General features: G+C 48.2%; 8 protein-coding genes across 8 annotated transcripts; 3 read left to right on the top strand and 5 right to left on the bottom strand.

Annotated features, from left to right (window-relative positions):
* Window positions 1-55: 55 nt before the first annotated feature.
* N7508_003609 (sugar porter family MFS transporter) lies at window positions 56-1,732 on the bottom strand (the record flags this gene model as incomplete). The annotated part of the gene is made up of 3 exons (XM_058461675.1): window positions 56-406; window positions 466-1,604; window positions 1,657-1,732. 3 exons carry the CDS (start codon window positions 1,730-1,732, stop codon window positions 56-58), a joined length of 1,566 nt encoding a protein of 521 aa, XP_058322252.1.
* Window positions 1,733-3,592: 1,860 nt separating this feature from the next.
* Window positions 3,593-3,820, bottom strand: N7508_003608 (uncharacterized protein; the record flags this gene model as incomplete). The annotated part of the gene is made up of 1 exon (XM_058461674.1): window positions 3,593-3,820. The coding sequence occupies one exon, from the start codon at window positions 3,818-3,820 to the stop codon at window positions 3,593-3,595; it is 228 nt and encodes a 75-aa protein (XP_058322251.1).
* Window positions 3,821-6,266: 2,446 nt separating this feature from the next.
* Window positions 6,267-7,055, top strand: N7508_003607 (EGFR-like transmembrane domain-containing protein; the record flags this gene model as incomplete). Its single annotated transcript, XM_058461673.1, has 1 exon — window positions 6,267-7,055. The coding sequence occupies one exon, from the start codon at window positions 6,267-6,269 to the stop codon at window positions 7,053-7,055; it is 789 nt and encodes a 262-aa protein (XP_058322250.1).
* A 350-nt stretch (window positions 7,056-7,405) lies between these two features.
* Window positions 7,406-9,313, bottom strand: N7508_003606 (NCS2 family permease; the record flags this gene model as incomplete). The annotated part of the gene is made up of 3 exons (XM_058461672.1): window positions 7,406-8,143; window positions 8,194-9,114; window positions 9,224-9,313. 3 exons carry the CDS (start codon window positions 9,311-9,313, stop codon window positions 7,406-7,408), a joined length of 1,749 nt encoding a protein of 582 aa, XP_058322249.1.
* Window positions 9,314-11,064: 1,751 nt separating this feature from the next.
* Window positions 11,065-12,911, bottom strand: N7508_003605 (MFS transporter; the record flags this gene model as incomplete). The annotated part of the gene is made up of 3 exons (XM_058461671.1): window positions 11,065-11,326; window positions 11,383-11,789; window positions 11,838-12,911. 3 exons carry the CDS (start codon window positions 12,909-12,911, stop codon window positions 11,065-11,067), a joined length of 1,743 nt encoding a protein of 580 aa, XP_058322248.1.
* A 769-nt stretch (window positions 12,912-13,680) lies between these two features.
* Window positions 13,681-14,832, top strand: N7508_003604 (serine hydrolase domain-containing protein; the record flags this gene model as incomplete). The annotated part of the gene is made up of 1 exon (XM_058461670.1): window positions 13,681-14,832. One exon carries the CDS (start codon window positions 13,681-13,683, stop codon window positions 14,830-14,832), a length of 1,152 nt encoding a protein of 383 aa, XP_058322247.1.
* Window positions 14,833-15,008: 176 nt separating this feature from the next.
* Window positions 15,009-16,193, bottom strand: N7508_003603 (uncharacterized protein; the record flags this gene model as incomplete). The annotated part of the gene is made up of 2 exons (XM_058461669.1): window positions 15,009-15,807; window positions 15,862-16,193. 2 exons carry the CDS (start codon window positions 16,191-16,193, stop codon window positions 15,009-15,011), a joined length of 1,131 nt encoding a protein of 376 aa, XP_058322246.1.
* Window positions 16,194-16,772: 579 nt separating this feature from the next.
* N7508_003602 (uncharacterized protein) lies at window positions 16,773-18,387 on the top strand (the record flags this gene model as incomplete). Its single annotated transcript, XM_058461668.1, has 3 exons — window positions 16,773-17,481; window positions 17,557-18,206; window positions 18,268-18,387. 3 exons carry the CDS (start codon window positions 16,773-16,775, stop codon window positions 18,385-18,387), a joined length of 1,479 nt encoding a protein of 492 aa, XP_058322245.1.
* Window positions 18,388-18,819: the final 432 nt, after the last annotated feature.

Raw genomic sequence — 18,819 nt, 5'->3', positions numbered from 1 at the left:
TTCTACCATGTCTTGACCCATGTATATCCGAAATTGTCATCCAGTTATAGTCATTTCAATCCCTGCGCTCTGCAGTCGTAGTCGTAGTAGTTGTCACAGCCTCTGCATTCTCCTCGTGCATGATCTGAGTCTTCTGCAGAGTGTGCTCGACATCCGCGCGTCGTTGCTCCTCATCAACAGCACCGAAGATGAGATCCATCTCCTCGAGGGTGCGGCCCTTGGTCTCTTTGAAGAATACGATGACAAAGATGCCCATGGCGAAACAGAAAATTCCGAACATGAGGAAAGTCCTCCACCCAATCTTGTTGATGGCGCGAGGGGTGATCTCGGTAATGACGAAGTTGAACAGCCATTGGGTGGCTGCACCAAATCCAACACCATAGGCACGGAGGCGAGTTGGGAAGATCTAGAAACAACGTTAATTATGTGTGATTCAAATTGAAGAATCAGTGAGACAAAGCTTACCTCTCCAAGGTACACCCAGGGCGTTGGGCCCCAAGACGCTGAGTATCCAATCACATAGAGATAGATCATAGTAACCATAGCGATGGATGCGGAGGAGACTGAAGTAGCCTTCGCGTTGGGGGGATGAGTGGCGAGGACAGCGCCAATGATGAACATCATGCTAGCCATCCAAGCAGCACCGCCGATCAAACTCTTCTTTCTGCCCCAGCGATCGATACCGACGATCAGGAAGATGGCCGTTGCGACCACCTTGACTGTTCCATAGATACCAGTGGCGAACAGGGAGGAGTTGGTCTTGCTCAGTCCAACACTGGCAAAAATCTGAGGGGCGTAGTAGCCAATACTGTTGGTCCCAGAAAACTGCTGCCAGAACATGAGAACAAAGGCCAAGAAGAACCGGTAACGGTTGGTCGGCTTCAGGCATTCCTTCCAGGTCATGCCCTCAGTAGCAACGTTCTCCTCCTGGATAGCAGCAGTGATTTCAGCAAACTCCTTGACAACCTCTTCGCTGGTTTCAGAGTCATTCCGAATATAAGCGAGAGAGTTAAGAGCCTCCTCACTGCGGCCCTTCTTCATCAGCCAACGGGGAGACTCCTTAAGGAAGAATAATCCAATGAACATCAGACCACCAGGGACAAGCTGAATAGCAACAGGGATGCGCCATTGGCTTGTACCCTCAGGGACATGAAGGGAAACACCATAATCCAACCAGTAGGCGAAGGTACTACCGATGACCAGGAATTCCTGGAAGAGACCGGCGACACGACCACGGATAGCCGGGGGACAGTTCTCACTAACAAAAACTGGTGTGATACTAGACATGCCACCGATTCCTAGACCGGCAATGACACGGCCGCCGTAAATCATGCCAATCTCGTGGTGGGCGCCGACCTGGATGGCTGCTCCGACCAGGAAGATCATACAAAAGATCATCAACGAGTATCGACGACCCAGGCGGTCATTGATGTAAGCAGCGAAGATGGAGCCGAAGAAGCAGCCGGCTGTAAGGAGTGATACCACATTGGAGGAGATCTGGGCGTTCTTGTCGTCGCTGAATCCGGATGAATCGACGGGGAGGCCGAAGTCCTTTTTGAAACTCGAAAGTGCCAGGACTGAGCCCATCACACCCGTGTCATAACCTGAGAAGACTTTTATTAGCAATGCTTCATAACAGACAGGAAGATGACTTACCGAACAGCAGGGAGCCCATATAGGCCACCGAGGTCAGGATATAGACCCGATAGTTCTTAAAATTGACGAACCCCATCTTGAAGGTGAACGGGTTATATTCTGTGTCAAAATATCACCAAAACAAAAGGATTGGAAAGAAATGACCCAGAAAGAGTCCGCAAAAGAAGAAAGCAAAAAAGAGGAGCTGGCGGGATCGGGTCACATCGAGCTTTATACTCAAAGCCGACAAATAACGGACTAATGCAACGCCATGAGAAATCAAGCAAGACAAGCAATCAAGTGGCTTCATTGCCAGCTGGTCCATGCCCCAAGCCCCAGAGTCGAGCTAAAGTGTCTGGGGTTGCGGATGTGGAGGTTGGGGAACGAATTGGGGAAATTACGGCGGGGGCCCCCGCAGTCTGCAGTCAGGGCGACAGTTTCTCCATCCATTCAGACTGTCTCTACGCCTTGCCGTGGGGGATAGCCATTGGCTTTGGTGTGGACGGCGTGGCTTGGTGGAGACTTGGTGGTGGTGATGGCGCTCCAGCCTCCTGATTGATGGAACTTTTATACCTTGTCTGTCCGGGATCTCCACTGTCGCTCTATAAAACCTGGGGTTATGGCATGATACCTACATTTGGGGGTATCTACTGCTTCATTTGACTATGACGATGATATTTTATTTCATCGTCGTCATTCTTTCTACAGTCTGAGTCAACTATAGCTGGGTAATCTCCTTTCTTTGGTTTTCCCCCTTGCTCAATTGCCGCCGGCGACTGCTTTCATTTGCCGATGGCCCCACGGTGTCATTCAGTCACAGAATCACAGTAGATCAACCACAAAAAGAGAAGCTAATCATTAAATGCCAACCTTAGTGCCTGTTCAACTCGCTCTATTGGCTCTCAAGTATGATCTTACCATCCTTACCCTTACTCCGTCGGATGTATGACCAATCTCCTTCTCACTTCGGCGTCGGAGTGGGTATGGGGTTGTGAATGTGAATATGCCGGCACTCATCCCTGTGCAGGGTCAGATTCGGAGATTGTTTATTCTTACGTGCCGAGCAGAGCGGGATCTCGGCAAAATTCATTGCCCAGACGTCACAATCAATGCGCTAGACAACTCTATTTATAGCCCTGTAAGAAAGAATACGTTGTGCACTGCACATTGTGACAGTGCAGTGCATATTAATATTACCACCCCATTGGATCACAGGGGTCAGACAGGTTGGGACACGGACCCTTAAAACAGAATATATGGTGCCAGGCTCTACCGTTATCATATATTTCACCAAGGAATCGGGGATAAACTAGATAAGCGTAAGATTATCAGGCAAAAAGGGCAAGGCATAGCGACTTCATGTCAATCTCATCCGCAGGGTACCGAAATGGCTATCATTTGCTTGGAGTGCTCGGAAGGTTGGCAGTAGGAATGGCTATCTTGTGTATAGCTATTTCCATCCAGCTCAAGCACCTTCCGCTGCACCTTACTAAACATTTGTGGCATCCATCTCCCCGCAATCAAAGGATGTAGAATAGCAAACCTGGATACCATCTCATTTGCATTTTTCCGATACTAAAATTATCAGAAATAAGCTCATTTTACAAAGAAGACACCGAACTGGGACCAGAGAATATGGAACCAGAACTGGTTTGGCTAGACGTTATGTGTGAAATTCTCATTAAGCTGCATTTGCTCATGTTGTCTCAATTTGAAAGGAAAGCAGAATAAAACAAGGCCTGCTAGAGAAATGCCACGAGCAATAGAAGGCTGTTCATCTTACTTCCTTTCAAGATTTCTAATGCAGACAAAATCCCTTAAAGTCATTCCATTTATTGGCTGATTCCCAGAAATTGAACTAGTTGAAATCTAGACATTCTGCAATTCAGAGATATCAATAGCTATTATCGAGCTTCACAGATGCTGTTCTTGAAGGTGAAAATGAAGAATGAATCAATCAATCACTCGTCGTCTCATAAGACTCCTTCTCGGCCTTTCGCTTCAACCACCGGCGGTATGCAAACAACGCGATGATCCCAACTACGACCAAAAATACGATGGCAAAGACAAGAACGACACCGCGATTCTTGTTTGCCCAATTGTCTCGTGCCACAAGGAGGCTCAGGAACGGAGAGGGCAGCGGAGTGGGAGAGTTCACGTGATGAATCAATTTGATGGCAGCCATTTTGTCAAGTCTGCAACAATTCAGGGATTAGCTGTTGCATATGTCAGATTGGTATCTTGAACTGAGCTTCCTAGTCAGGCCGGTCGATCGGTATCTCTGAGCCTTGCTGCACAGGATTGTCTTACTGGGTTTTAGATTCAGCTCGCTATCCAGTATTGGGATATCAATTGATTTTTTTTTCTATATGAAAGGCGCGTCAGTACTCGTGGTATCTTTAAGTTGTAGATTAACAAAAGCAAAAGAGTCACCATCCATGAAAGGATCACCTCTTGTTAATGACAACATGAAGAGTGAGAGTCATGCAAGTGCGAGCGGAGATGAACCTACTATAAAAATTCCTGGATAACGATCTCCCAATGAAAAAGGAACCCAGAGAGAGATAGGTAGTCAGATTGCGACGCAAGATCACTGGTCTTTGCGGCAGACGGCGATTGCCTAGAATTAGATCTGATTGAATAAGCCGATTTGAACGATGAAGTTGAAATCATCAGAGGAAGATCCGGCACGCAACGGCTCTGGTTATTTCATGATGCTGACTGAATGGTGACCATGCATGGGGTTTATTTACCTTTTGCTACAAGGGAACCATATCTGATTGGCTTCGGGTGATAATCAACCATGGCTAAGCGTCAGGAATCATAGGAAATTTGTCGTCCCCAAAGAAATATATCCGGGGGGCTCCGCTGTTAAACTGCTGTATACCTTATCGTATAGATAGACTGCACACACGATGAAAATCGATCATTTTTTGGCCAATGCATGGGAACCCACGTCCAACACGATATATCAATTCCCTAGGTAATCAGCGTAGGAAAACCAATGAGACCACAAAGGATTAGAGATTCTCTTTCATAGACCGCCTCGTCATCATATAACCATTCCTTTCATTCGGCTTCTATGAGTCTGGGATCAGCCGATTTTATATGATCGGATCTATGATGGCCTGAGGAAAATGCTTGTGAGAAGGCCAAAGTCGATAATTATTCGATGCAGCTCATGGTTTCAAATTGTCCTTGTCACGAATAGGGTTTCAGACAAAAGAAACTTTGACGATGTGCTGTGCGCATCATCAGCGTGAAATGGGTTGACATCATGTTCTTCGATCAAGAGCAAGCAACGAGCACCCTCAAACATGTCAATATTGGCAACGTATATTATGTGCTGTCTTGCTCTCATCTCAACATTGTTCATTCCATTTCAAATCCTAGAGAACGTGTAGAAAGGTCAAAACGTGCATGTCTCAGGTGACTGGGCTTTAGATATTACCCAAAAAAGTAAACGGACACACTTCAACCGCCGATATGACAAAACAAAATTCTGATTCGCTACCTACTCTAACCTGTTTGTTTGGACCTCTTGCTGTCAGAAAATTGTGCCGTTCCAGACTGACCCTATAATGATCGCCCAGTGGGCCAAGGTTCGTTTGCGGGACAGGCCGCTCGTTCATACTGATGGATCATAGCCCTGACTCTGGAAAAATCTAGCCAATATACGGACTGAACACCTGCTACCCACTCACGTTTTTGATGTTGCCAAGCAATCTAATGCCGAGGTTCTTGGCAATCCCTCCTTTGTTTGCCATACAATGGTGCTTGGGGCTTCGAGCGATGAAGGAACACAGACGATGCAACAAAGATGGAAAATGTTCACATAAAGCCAGATTGACACAATCACTTGCTTGGGATTGTTCAAACTCTCCATGGGAGGTGAAGAATACTTTATTCTTTAAAATTTCAACGGGGCACCACCTCGTATTCGGCCCATAGGGCGCCAATCACCGTTCTAGTTGATCACGATGGACTGCAACCGAGATCTGTGTTCGGGACATGTGGACACAATCGGCTAAAGGCTTCTGTTTTAGGTTATGATTCAGACAGGGATGTGCGAGGTACAACACAGGGCTTCTGTGCCCCGTGTTCTACCAATGATCCAGGCACCAGGGGATAATATGATTGCCAAAATGTATAAACTAATTTGGACATTGTGTTTACACATGTACTTCAACTTAATGTAACTTGTTCCAAATTACACCCTCCTCCGAGCCTGACACTTGACACTCCCTTCAATTCTTCACCATTTCACACAGGACCGCTAGAAAGCACGCTAGGAAGGGTGTCAATCTGCAGCCAAAATAGTCTGTAGATCTAATACCTCACCCAGTATAGATCATCAGCTGCGGTCACACCAGGGTCCACAATGAAGGGCTCTGAATGGCCCAAAGCATGGGCTGAAAAAGACTCCGACGGAGACGAGGCTCATTTGAATACGAGGTTAATCCTAATTGTTCCCAGGCCCCAGAACAGTCGAAGGAATCCACTCCCCGTAATGTTATATTACAAACACGATCCCCTCCCGCACGTCTTTTCGAAGTCTAATTCTCAATTCTCATACATCCTCTCTATTGTCTTCTTTCTTGGGTTCAGAAGACTTAAGTCATCAAGTCGTCATGTTGATGTTACCACTATATGCCCTTTCTCTCCTCCAACTGGCAAGCGCATGGACGTTCCGCTACACCAACAAAACAGACGACACACTTATCCTACGTGGCAGCGATGACAAGAACTGCACAGTCATAAGCCTTGCCGAGGGCAAACTATTCACATATGACCCGGAGGGATCTGACCTCTGCGTTTCGATATACTACGATGCCGAATGTAATTCACGAGCCGGTTACTCGTGTACTTCCTGGAGGAAGAATGCTAGTGCTTCTTTCTTCGGTGCCGATATCGCCCCCGAGAGACCGGCTGTTTCTACTAGCACCACTGCACTGCCTACTTTTTCCACAACTGCACCTCCCTCCACATCGACATCAGCATCCGTTTCCGAGTCTGTGACGAGCACGCCGACTTCAACCACAACACCTACCGATGCTGTCATAAGTGAATCTTCTTCTAGTCTATCCGGTGGAGCAATTGCTGGTATAGTGATTGGTGTTGTAGCAGGCCTTGCTATTGTCGCTGGTCTTATCTTCTTCTTTATGCGGAGAAATCGGAAGAATAACGCACCACCTGTTGTCCCACCCGGTAGCTATGGGCCTCATGAAGCTGAAGCTACTGTTTCCTCTTTCAGTGGTGCTACAGAGAAGATGGAAGACTCTTCTAAGAGGTCATTTCGTCCTCCGACTGGTTCGAAGGTTGTTGAGCTTGCTGGTGATGTTGGGACCTATGAGCTGCCTAATAGTCCGATCAATGAGATGGATGGTCGCTCTGCGACGAAGCCGTCCTATCGGGTTTGAATAGGCAATGTGGCGAAGCTTGCGCAGAGGGGTTGTGGTCTCTAGGATGTGGTGCTTGGTCTTCTTTCTGTTAATGGCGTGTGAGGGCTCGCGGTTTCAAATGTTTACATGATTGAAGTTCTATCTTAATAAATAGTGCATAATTATTTCTCCCCTGGAGTGTATGCGGAACAATATTACAAGGACTGAAAGTATATAAAAATATGTTGATTTACAGTAATGGCGCCCCGACCCATCAAACAGGTCACTGGCATGACTAAATACATTACCATTAAAGAATTAACATGTCGCTAGAATGCCATGCAAAGAAACCTAAATCCAAACTAACTCCCTTCGTCCCCTGATCATATTTACACAGACTTGACAGGGTGAGCCTCAGTAGGCTCTTGACCCTTCTCAAGAGCCACACGTTCGACAGAGGAGGCAAGAGATCCAGACTCGCCCTCATCGACATGCTGCATCTCCTCGTCAGGGCGCCAGAAATCCTTCTTTCCGTGAGCAGCACGGTTGACCCAAGGAGGCAAGAAACCACCCTTGAGCTTCCAGGACCAAGGATCAGACTCCTCCTTGTTAGGGGGGACGATACGGCCACCGCTGACCTTCTCAAGGATCCAGGCAATGCCGTTGAGAGTGATGTAGCTGGTGATACCGGCAATCAGACCGTAGGCAATACTGTACGTGAAAGGCATGATTGCGATGGTTAGGAATGCGGGAATAGCATCGCCGTAGTAGCGCCAGTTAATTTCGGCGGCTGCCTTGGCCATCAATGCACCAACGATCACGAGTGTGCAACCAGTGGCCCAAGGTGGAATAGAGGCGAAGATTGGAGCGAAGAAGACTGAGATGAAGAAGGCAATGCCAGTTGTGCAGGATGTAAGACCTGTCTTGCCACCTTCAGAGATACCCGCACCGGACTCGACGAATGCTGTAACGGGAGGGCTTCCAAGTAGGGATCCAATGGAGATGGAGATGGCGTCGACCATGTAGGCCATGGCGCTGCCCTCGAAATCCTGAGTCTTCTCATCAATGGTACCGGCAAAACGGGCCATTGAGTACATAGTACCAGTAGTATCCAGAATATCGACATACTATAATCTGTTAGTGTGGAGCTGATTGTGTGAAAATGTGTGCCACATACTAAAAATGTAATGAAAGCTAATCCAAACTGGCCACCCTTGCCGGAGAGGTCCCAATCCTGAGCAACAAGAATGTGTTTGATCGGATGGAATGTCACCACCTTTTTGAAGAAGTCGAACTTGCTCGTGCCCAATTCCGTGTAAGGGAAGTAGGTAACGGGAGTAGTGCGAGGCCACGAGATAATCGAAACCAAAAGAATACCAATAATAACAGCACCCTTGATGCGGTACATCATCAACAAAGCAGTCAGAATTCCACCACAGAAGATACCAATCCACATGGTAGGGTTACGCATCTTCTCGCTGCTCATACACAATCCGGTCTCCGGGTCGAAGTACTGAGACGCACATCCAGCCAATTCAATTGGTGTGGATGAAGCACCCTGGACCAATCCAATACCGGCATCATACGTCAAACCAATCAAGGCGAGATAGAGACCGATACCGACTCCGGTGGCGAGTTTGATCGAAGATGGAAGCGCACGCGCTAACCACTGTCGCATACCGAGGAGGGTCAAACCAAGGAATACCCAGCCTTCGACGAAGACAGCAGTGAGAGCTGTAGAGTATGAAACCAAGCCAGTACCACGAACACCAACCACAGTGTAGGCGAAGTATGCGTTCAAACCCATACCGGGGGCGAGGGCGATGGGCAAGTTTGCAAATAGACCCATACAGAATGTAGACAGCGCGGCAATAGCTGCGGTGGCGGTGACGAGGTCCCGGTTGACTTCCTGTGTGCACAGAGCGTATTCGGCATTGGTAGCGCAGGCATCTGCCAGGCCCTCTTCGGGGCAGACACAGGTTCCACCGGTGGCAGAGGTGATGGTGCTGTTGACGGAGATAATATATGCCATAGCGAAGAACGTGGCGAGACCGGCGCGAATTTCAGTGAAGAAGTAGCTCCCCTTTCTCTCCCTGGGCTATCACGGTGTCAGCTCCCATCCCACACTTGCCTCTGGCCTCTGATGTCACACGACACGCAGAATATGGAGTATAGAGTATAGATCGTAGAATTGTAGAAATCCTTACATGACCCGAGCCCTCGAGACGGAACCATCTTCCCACGGGACTTTGTGCAACCCGCAGGTTGGTATTGTGAATCCAATTCTTATAACTCATCATGAAAGGCTTGAGAGACGAAGTATCACGTCCTGTACTGGATATGGGACAGAACCCGTCGTCTAGACGGAGTATTTAAAGATGTGCCTGCAGAAGCAGAAGAAGGAGAGAATATCACATCGAAGCGAAAAAAGAAAGAATAACCAGCCAACCACACCATGCTGATAAGCCAGGCAAAAAAAAAAATCTCATTTGGGTCTGGTCCCAGCTATCTCCGCCTACATGGGCCTTGGCGGCTTGGCGGAGTCGCTTTCACCCGTGAGATGCCGGAGTGAAGCCCTAATTGGCTGCGAACTTGCCGACAGCGTTGTGTCTATGGGTCGAGCCTCGGCAACCCGATGGGCCCGGGAAGAAAAAAAAATGTGTCAGGCAAACGGTTCTATGACTCTTGAATTAGCTATTAAAATCCGAATATCTTCATACGATTATCCGATTGTTTTGCTTCACAATTCCATACATGCCTGAAACGCCAAGACGCCAGTGCGGCGCTCAGCCCTCTTGGGCTTTTATCTTATCATCTCATATTAGTCGTGGAGATGATGTGCAGGGTCCATGTCGATAAGACGGAGGAAGCCGAATGCACATGAACTACATCGCATCGTTTCCCCAGTCCTTGCCTCGTGGCACTGGGCCCTGGGGCTCTGGGGTATTATGGATCGGTCGATTCCGATCGCGTGTTATCACAAAAGCTTGATTGTGCGATCTGGAGATATCGGACTTGCTCGGAGGCGGTTGACTTGAAAGAGATCCGCCGCTCGTAGTTTGCTGATTGGGATGCTCTGTATCTGTCGGAGATGATGTTGGTTTGAGGGTTGAGCGCCGAAGCTATCTATCCAGGTGATCACATTCGTGCGACATCGCATCACAAGCATTTGAATGCTCACACAATAATTCACACAAACCTTGAAAGAGAATTTTGAGCAGTTGCTTTTGACGTGTTCAAAATAAGATCTAATTTTGGAACACTTGTTAACATGCCCATACATGTTGCCACTTTACCCCTGATTGTACCTGAGGCATTGTAAAAGATGAGCTTTTCTATTCTACTTCCGTTCAATAACTAGATCATATTCTACCTATGCTTGTGCACATACATCAATTCATTAGCTTGGTGACCTTTCTTCCTACTCTGCCTTAATCACCTCCTCTTAGTGTTCTCTTTCATTCACTGCCTCTCTCTTGCTTCCTCAGACGTCATTCCTATGCAGGTTAGTTTCGCCTCATGGCATCTTCCATCGAATCTTATTTTTTCACAAAGGGTAATCTGGTTCATTTTTGTTCCATTGACATGACAACACCAAGTGGTTGTTATGTGAAGCGTGAGTGAAACTAAAAGCACAGGGCAGCGTCCTGCTTATAACCTTTACTTAGACCGCCTCGACTTATCCATTTAACATTGAACGATCTTTGTTACGATTCCGATCGATTGACTGTACCTCCAATAAAAAGCCATCCGTTGAGAATCTCTGGTCAAAGCCATATCATTCTGAGGTTGTTAGGCTCCAAGTTCAACTCTGGCCATGAGAACCCATGTGAAAAGTACAAATTGCCTGAAGAAGAAGAGAATGTGAGCCTTCAATTCTGTGTCTCTTGCTCTTGTGTTCAAGGTAATTCATTTCCCATTCATTTTGGTTTCAATGCATAAATATGACTGATTAATTCACGACGACAAAAATCCTTTTACGCCAAAAATGTGACTAAGGACAGTATCAGCCCAATAAAGTCTAAACGCCATTCTGTAAAATTAATTTTTAAACATCTTCGGTGTTTTCCTTCTCGGCTTGTGTCTCAGGTTTCGATTTAAAGACCGGGGCGAACTTCGATCTCTTCCGCAACGAAGGTCCCCACTTGATAAATGCCAGAGGAATAGGAACCATGATCAGTGCAAGGCAACCGAGAAGAGTACCAGCCCACTGCACACCCAAGTTATTGAACATCTGCTTGGAGAACAGGGGGAAGGCAGCACCGACGGCTGATCGGATAATTGTATTAGCGGCGAAAACGGAAGCAGCGCTAGGATTAACGTTAACATGGAGAACCACAGTCCCGAAAAGACCAAGGCAACTTACAATGTCAAATAGGAGTCAATCAGATAATTGAAACACTGCAAGAAGATCACGTAGATGCCGAATCCAGTCACGATTCCGCTGGCAGTAGGAGCCATCCAGTGGATTGAATTTGTCCAGCCGGTCCAACCAAACCAGAATAGGCCAACACAGAAACAGATACCGCCAACGATTGCTGGGGGGAGTCGCCACTCGGGAATGGGAATGTTGCTGTTGGCAGCTAATTTCTTGCTATAGGCTTTCTGGTCCCATAGAATGTAGGCGCCGGCTAGGAATTCACCAATGATCAGAGCGATAAATGGAAGACTGCCAACACCCAGACTCATTCCGTGTACACCTTGAAATACGACCGGGTAGGCGCCGAGTAGTGCGTACATCAAGCCATATACGAAACTCATCCAGAGGGAGATCTGCAAAAATTAGTGTTATGTTGTACCTTGTGTAGAAGTATAACATACCAGGAAGACAATTGGCTCAGTAAAGAGCATACGGAATGGACGACTGAAGTTGTTCGTAATGAGCTCACCCCAGTCGAGCTCGATCTCCTCTTGTCTGGCCCGAATACCCCAGTTGTGAGTCTGTCGTCGAAGAGTAGAAGCTTTCTCCACTAATACAGCGGGAGCATATGTCTCCGTCAAGAATAGAAGACAAAGTCCAGTAGCCAACCAACCCATGATGGAGGCAATGTACATAGTCCATCGCCAGCCAAGATAACTGGACGTAATAAAGCCACCAACAAAGGGCGAGGCGAATGGTCCAACGAACACAGCCATGGCAAACATGGCAATAGCCACACCTCTGTTCTGGTTATTATATATATCGGCAAAGACGGCCGGCACGATGGCGATGGGGCTAGCAGAACAGAAACCAGCAAAGAACCGAGTGAGCATCAACGTCTGGACATCTTTGCTTGTCGCTGTCGCAATGGTAAAGACAGAGTACAGAAACATTCCAATGCAGATCGGCCATCTTCTTCCGATAAGCTCACTAGCTGGCGCCCAAACTGTTGGTCCAGACGCAAAACCTAGGACGTACAAAGTAACGCCGAGGATAGCTACCTCCGTGCTGATGTGGAAATGGGGACTGATCTGGCCGACAGCGGAGGAATATATGGCACTGGCAAAGGAGGACACAAAGGTTGTATAGGCCAGAGTCACTGAGATACCGATCTTCTTGGCTATGGGCCAGTTCTGGGGGTGGAGAGGATCATTTGCATCCGTAAATTCGACAACATATTGTTCCGGGTCTGGGAGAGAGGGCGGGTAGGGCTTTCCAGCTCCGAGAGGAAGCCATTTTTCTCGAGGTGTGATGCCGATGCCTGAGCCTACTGTTGAGCGATGCTGTAGTCTGTATGTTTCGATACGCTCTAGTTCGACATTGTCCAGGTTGGTCTGACGACGTGAGAGCTCAGGCTGGAGGCATTGATGACCTGATGAGCGGCGGTCGGAGCTCGTCACAATAGTACTGAGTCCATCGCTTCCACTGGGGCTAGTATCTCCCGGGCTGTGAGACGATGCTTGAGGATACTCCATAATGTTGGGTTATTGTTGAAATTCTAGAGCCCCGAGAGTAGGATGGCACGGTCCATATATACTGGACATATACTGGGTATATTAATTGGAGCCAATTAACTGATGTATCATTTTCTTCGTGCTCTACTATGGTCGAGGGCGTCATCGATCGGTGATTTGGCCGGGTTCCCGTTATATTGCCTGATTGGGAAATACGCTCCGGGTGGTACTCTTAAAGTTCAAATAGTTGCATATATCCGATGCAGATTCAGACTCATCGGCACTTGTGGATGGCATATATGACTAGTTTGCAATTGCATTTCGCAGTTTGCACTTCATAGTTCAACTTCATTGTCTAATGACGTCACGTATCAGCTATGTGAATAAAGTTGTGATGATCGTGCACAACTCAATCTGGCCAATCAGGTGACTGTCAACATACTCACTTTCTTTAGACTGCAGCGAATTCAATATTCAGCCACATCCCTGCAGAACACTATTGGCCAGTAACAAGCTCTAATTCGGATAACCATTTCGCCCAATTGATGAGTCACTGCTCATTAGCCTCGGCATAACACTACATCCGCCGTGTTTCACCTAGTCCCCGCAATCGGCATTAACGTTGTGAATTGCGAAGATCACCATAAAGATGGGGGCTGAGAGCCATCGGAGGCTCTCCTCTTCAACCTCAATTCAATCTCGCTCCATTCACCTTTATTTCAATCGCTAACCGTCCTCTCTCCCCCATATCCTCTAACAAAACCATCCCCCCCCCCCCAAGATCCCCACCATGGCGGGTACGCACGGCTCCTGCAACCCCGCGTTCGACCGGCTCCGCGATCTTCTTCAAGAGCGACTGGACTCAGGCGACGAACTCGGCGCATCCCTCTGCGTCAACATCGGCGGCAAGAACGTCCTCGACATCTGGGGTGGATATGCAGATGCGGCCAAGACACGTCCCTGGGAGAAGGACACCCTGACCCCAGTCTGGTCTTGTAGCAAGATTGTCTCGGCCCTTGCAGCCCTCACACTGGTTGACCGCGGCCAGCTAGACGTCGAAGAGCGCGTCTCGAAATACTGGCCCGAGTTTGCCGTCAATGGCAAGGAAGACGTGAGAGTCTGGCAAATCCTCAGCCACTCCTCCGGTCTAGCCTCATGGGAGAACCCGGTTCCAATCGAATTCGTCTACGATGTCAAGGCTTCGACTGAGAAGCTCGCGCAGGAGGCGCCTTGGTGGACCCCTGGTGAGCACCATGGATACCACATGATGACGCATGGTCACTTGATCGGTGAGCTGGTGCGTCGTATTAGCGGCAAAGGACTGAAGCAATTCATCGATGAGGAGATTGCCGGGCCGCTCGGCGCGGATTTCAGACTTGGTGTCCCTGAGAAGGATTGGGGCCGGACTGCTGATATCACTCCTCCCCCGCCCCCAGCTGGTATTGAGCTCGCGGATCGTAACAGTATCGCTTTCAGGGGCTTGACCAATGTTCCTCCTGTTGCGGAGTATTCGATGACTCCCGCGTTCAGACAGGCTGAGCTTGGCGCGGCGAATGGGTTCAGTAATGCGCGTGCTCTGGCGCGGATCGGTGATTTGGTCTCTTTGAAGGGCACCGTTGATGGAAAACAGTATCTTCAGCCTCAGACTGTTGACCAGATGCTCCAAGAACGTGTGGCCGGTATTGATCTTGTCCTCGGTGTGGATCTTCGGTTTGCTCTTGGTGTTGCCCTGACACCGGCGGAGCCAATTCCATATGTTCCTGAGGGTACCGTCTGCTTCTGGAGTGGATGGGGTGGCTCTATGATCATGATGGACTTGGAGCGCGGGATAACTCTCGCTTATGCCATGAACAAGATGTCGGAGGGTACCCTCGGCAATGACAACACCATGGCTTATTTCAAGGAGGTCTATGAGATTGTGAGATCTCAGTCTTCTCTGTGATGTACAGCACGTTGCAACAAATCAATGAATATGCAATGAAATTCAAATATCGTCTTGAACAGACTAAGAAAGCCTCTTTGAGATAGTTTTACCACTGTATACATAACCTTTAGAATGTCTCTCGGTGATATCCATGGAGTGGACCTGCCAAGTTGACAGTTATCTGGCCAAGAACTTTAGGTGGACTTCTTGGCCTTGGAAACCTGCTGCCTAGCACCACCAGTCTCGGCGAATACGAGTTCATCCCGCTCCCAGACGAGCTCCACAGCAGTACCCGCAGGACCAACAAGAGCAGTCAAGAGAGTAACCTTGAACAAGAAACTGATCCAAGAGACAACACCAAGTTGCTTATGAGCAACAGTATACAATTGAATCGCCCAGAGCAAAATACCAGCCGAGCCAATCAAATAATCCCAACGCAGGAAAACGTGAACACCATCACCGACATTGTCAACAGTCAATCCAGACCAAGGAAGAGGAATTGAAAACACATTGGCCGGATGAAGCGTCTCGAGAACAGAATCCGCAAACAGACTTGGCACGATAACCGTAGCCAAAGACACAATCCAAGAAACAAGATGCGAGAGCGACGCATTGATAAACGCAAATGCGTAGACCCAGCGCAGACTAGACATGGACGCACGCTGGTTCTCCGAGAAGAAAGGCGACAGAACAAAGTACGCGACGGTAGTCAGAATCGAAACGTAACCGGGCCAGGGGTGCCACATTGCAATGGCGATTTGCTTCACATCTACTGGGATGACAGCAGGAGCGGGTAGGACCATGATATTAGTTGGGACCATGAATCCGACTACGAAAATCAATGGGAGCGCTGCGAGGACCGCGCGCGGCACGCGGATGTTGTCTGCATGGGGACGGCGCGCAGTGATTGAGCTGCCAAGTTGGAGAGCGCAGATCAAGGGTGTAGCGAAAGCGAATGTCAGGACCTGAGCTGCGAGGCCGAAGACCATTGGGCTACAGCATTCGGTTAGCCGTCGGTCTGGTATATGACTGAGGTGGATCACATACTAAGCGGCGATAGTGCCGACATTACCCTTTCTCCAGGACTCGAGAACGACAAGAGTCCATGCTGCGCCGAAGGTACCCGAGAAACCAATGCTGTGAAGCAAAAGTCCTGGGTTCGAGCCATCGAGCGAGGGATAGAAGAATGCAGTCAATAGCGTTAGGAGCTTATCGACAGGCTCGACGCCGGTGTATACTGAGCGCAGAGGCGCATTAATACTAGGGAGCTTGCCGGACTCCACAGCTTGCTTTCCCAATTCATCGAGGCCGTTGATATGAGAAAAGTAGAAAATCGCGTAGAACACGAACGCGCTTAGGCAGAAGAGTACATATCTCATGGTGACTGTGAGGATGATCGGAATCCATTGAAATCCGGGGTTCTGCGAGTCACTTTATATGGGTCCCGTGACTGACGTGTGAGACCGAGGCAAACAAAGTCGACTCGTTGATCGTCAACACATGTGGTTGTTTTTTTTTTTTTGACTGTTGAATGTGGGGAAACATTTTTTTCCTTCGTAATATCTTTACTGGTATAGGACTACTACTACATTACATAGACAGGGCCAACCTACTATACCTGTATTATAAGTGTAAGTGCCGAATGATGTATCACGATGATATAATTCGTGCGATAATCGACAATAAAGAACTTTTTGATTCCTACAATCTTGTCACCGTCTTACTCTTATTATTACTTAATTTCTAACTCTATTTCTAGCCCGTGCCTAGACCGTACACCGATGAAAATATACTAATTTGGTGCTGAACCTGTGGGTTTACATGGCTTGGTGGCAGCTACAGTATAGCTCTGTCCAACACATGTGGTTTATTGTGGGGAAACCTCCCCTTAACATCTTGCATACCAGGATAGGTTTAGCCAGGGTCCGCCTACCCCTTCGCTCTTGGCATCACCCCCCATGGCACCATCGCTACCTCCCGAAACCCTCTTGCTTGTCTTTTCTTTTCTGGAAGACGATATTGTCGCCTGTGCTAGTGTCTGCCGAGAATGGCAAGTCGCCGCCGAGAGCATCACCTTCTCCAGCCTGCTTGCAAACTCCGCGAATATTGAAGATCTTTGTCGCATTGTCGGACGCACCAGCACACCATGGCGACCCTCTTTTGTTCAAGAGCTGGAATTCAAGTGCATTTTACCGACGTACGGTATCCAATCTCGGGCCTACTTCGAGACCGAGTCTGATCGCCATTCGAACAACAAGGCGGTTACGCAAGCCATATCATCTCTCTTCGAGGTCCTCAGTTCATGGCCCGATCACAACCGAAATGAAATGAAACTTGTTCTCTTTTCCCGGTCTCCAAGTGATTGGGAAGCTGAGCCTGACTGGGACCAACGGAAAGCCCGAATGCAGCAGAACCGGGCTTTTCCAGAAAAAGACCTGATGCAGGCCAGGTATGAATCTTCGTATCTTCAGCTGCTCAGTACAGCGGATATCTCGACTGTTAAATGTGTCACCGAACTTCGAATTTATGGGGCTTCGCTTTACCGGGGATTCTCGCCGCAATCTGTATCCGAGATGGTATGTCGGCTCCCACGGCTGCAAGAATTGTCCGTCGATCTTAGCGACAAAGATCGAAAGAACCCCACAGAGCGAGATCATCATCGCCACGGTACGTCGTAACCTTGTTGGGGTTTTTAGCCTTTATGTTGTGATTGAGAGGTCCTGATAACTACCCTTTGTGCAGAGTTGTCACGGGGCATTGCCAAATGGCCGTCCTCTCTCAAACGTTTCCGCTTGGATTGTCTACGGGATCCAGCTTGTGATGGAAAGGGACCCTTGAGGAAACTTTCAGAACCAGGAGCAGATTCACTGAGCCTTGCACTTCATCGCCTAACACAACAGCTGGAAACCGTTGACTTGACGTCTGTCATGGTTGGTCCTGAGTTTTTTTGGCCCGCGTGTGCCAACAAAACAATTACATGCTGGCCAAATCTTACGACCATTGATGTAAGATATGCGCCCGCGACCCCTTCCGGCACATGGCTGTTTGAAAGAGACCCAAAATACCAAGGCGAAGACGATGGTCCATCTATAGAAAATAGCTACCCTCGCACAAAGCCAAATGAGTCCCTCAATGGGCTTTACGTGGCTGCTGGACGTGCTGCTCAGCAAATGCCTCGGTTAAGGACGATGGTACTTCAAGCTGATATGGCTAGTACGAGCACTAGAGTCCAAGAGGCTTTTGACTCAATTCCCGGTCACTGGTTTCAATACACTTCAAGCTCGGCCAGAGCTACTTGGATTTGCACCTCGGAATATCACGTTACACCTGAGGTCCGAGAGGTATGGGATGCCGTAGCCAAAAATCATGGTCGTGGCCATGTAAAAATCGAGGTGTGTATAGTGTATTGTCCAACGGTTTTGAGAAGCTTGCTGACTCAATACATATGGTTAGAACCTAGGATTCCGCCACGATGCTGATGAGATGGGGGGCCACAAGTCGTTCTACAGCGACGAGGTTGGATTTGATGAAGAGTTCAAAAAAGAATATGGGTGTTTTTCATGGGATTCTTAGATCCTAGGACATGGCGCCTGCTAAACATTTCGGCATCTAGACGAGAGCTCTTCTTGTACAGCTACGTCATACAAATCCACATTATTAAGCTGTTTCTTTCGTGCTATTCAACCCCGTATCTGTCAGTTACACCGAGTTTGCTGGGAACAAAGCTGCAGGCCGTGTAGCCTTCTGTAGAACAACACAGGTGCAGAACTCATCATGCTCCCAAACCATCTTTCCTCATTGACCTTCATGCTTCACTATATCCCGAATTCCGCAAACTTCCTTAGATAAGACATCGGGTATTGCGGGTGTAACCTTCCATAGAAGAACACGGGCATGAAAAGAATCATAATTGACGATCATCTATCCCGATTCATATTTATACATGAATACCTTCGGAAACACACATTCTTGCTTACATTGACATTAGGTATAAGTATTGAGGGG

This window comes from Penicillium antarcticum (genome assembly GCF_028974205.1).
Source record: "Penicillium antarcticum strain IBT 31339 chromosome Unknown utg000003l_segment0_segment0, whole genome shotgun sequence".
Classification (NCBI taxonomy): domain Eukaryota; kingdom Fungi; phylum Ascomycota; class Eurotiomycetes; order Eurotiales; family Aspergillaceae; genus Penicillium; species Penicillium antarcticum.
This window is presented reverse-complemented; position numbering and strand designations above follow the sequence as displayed.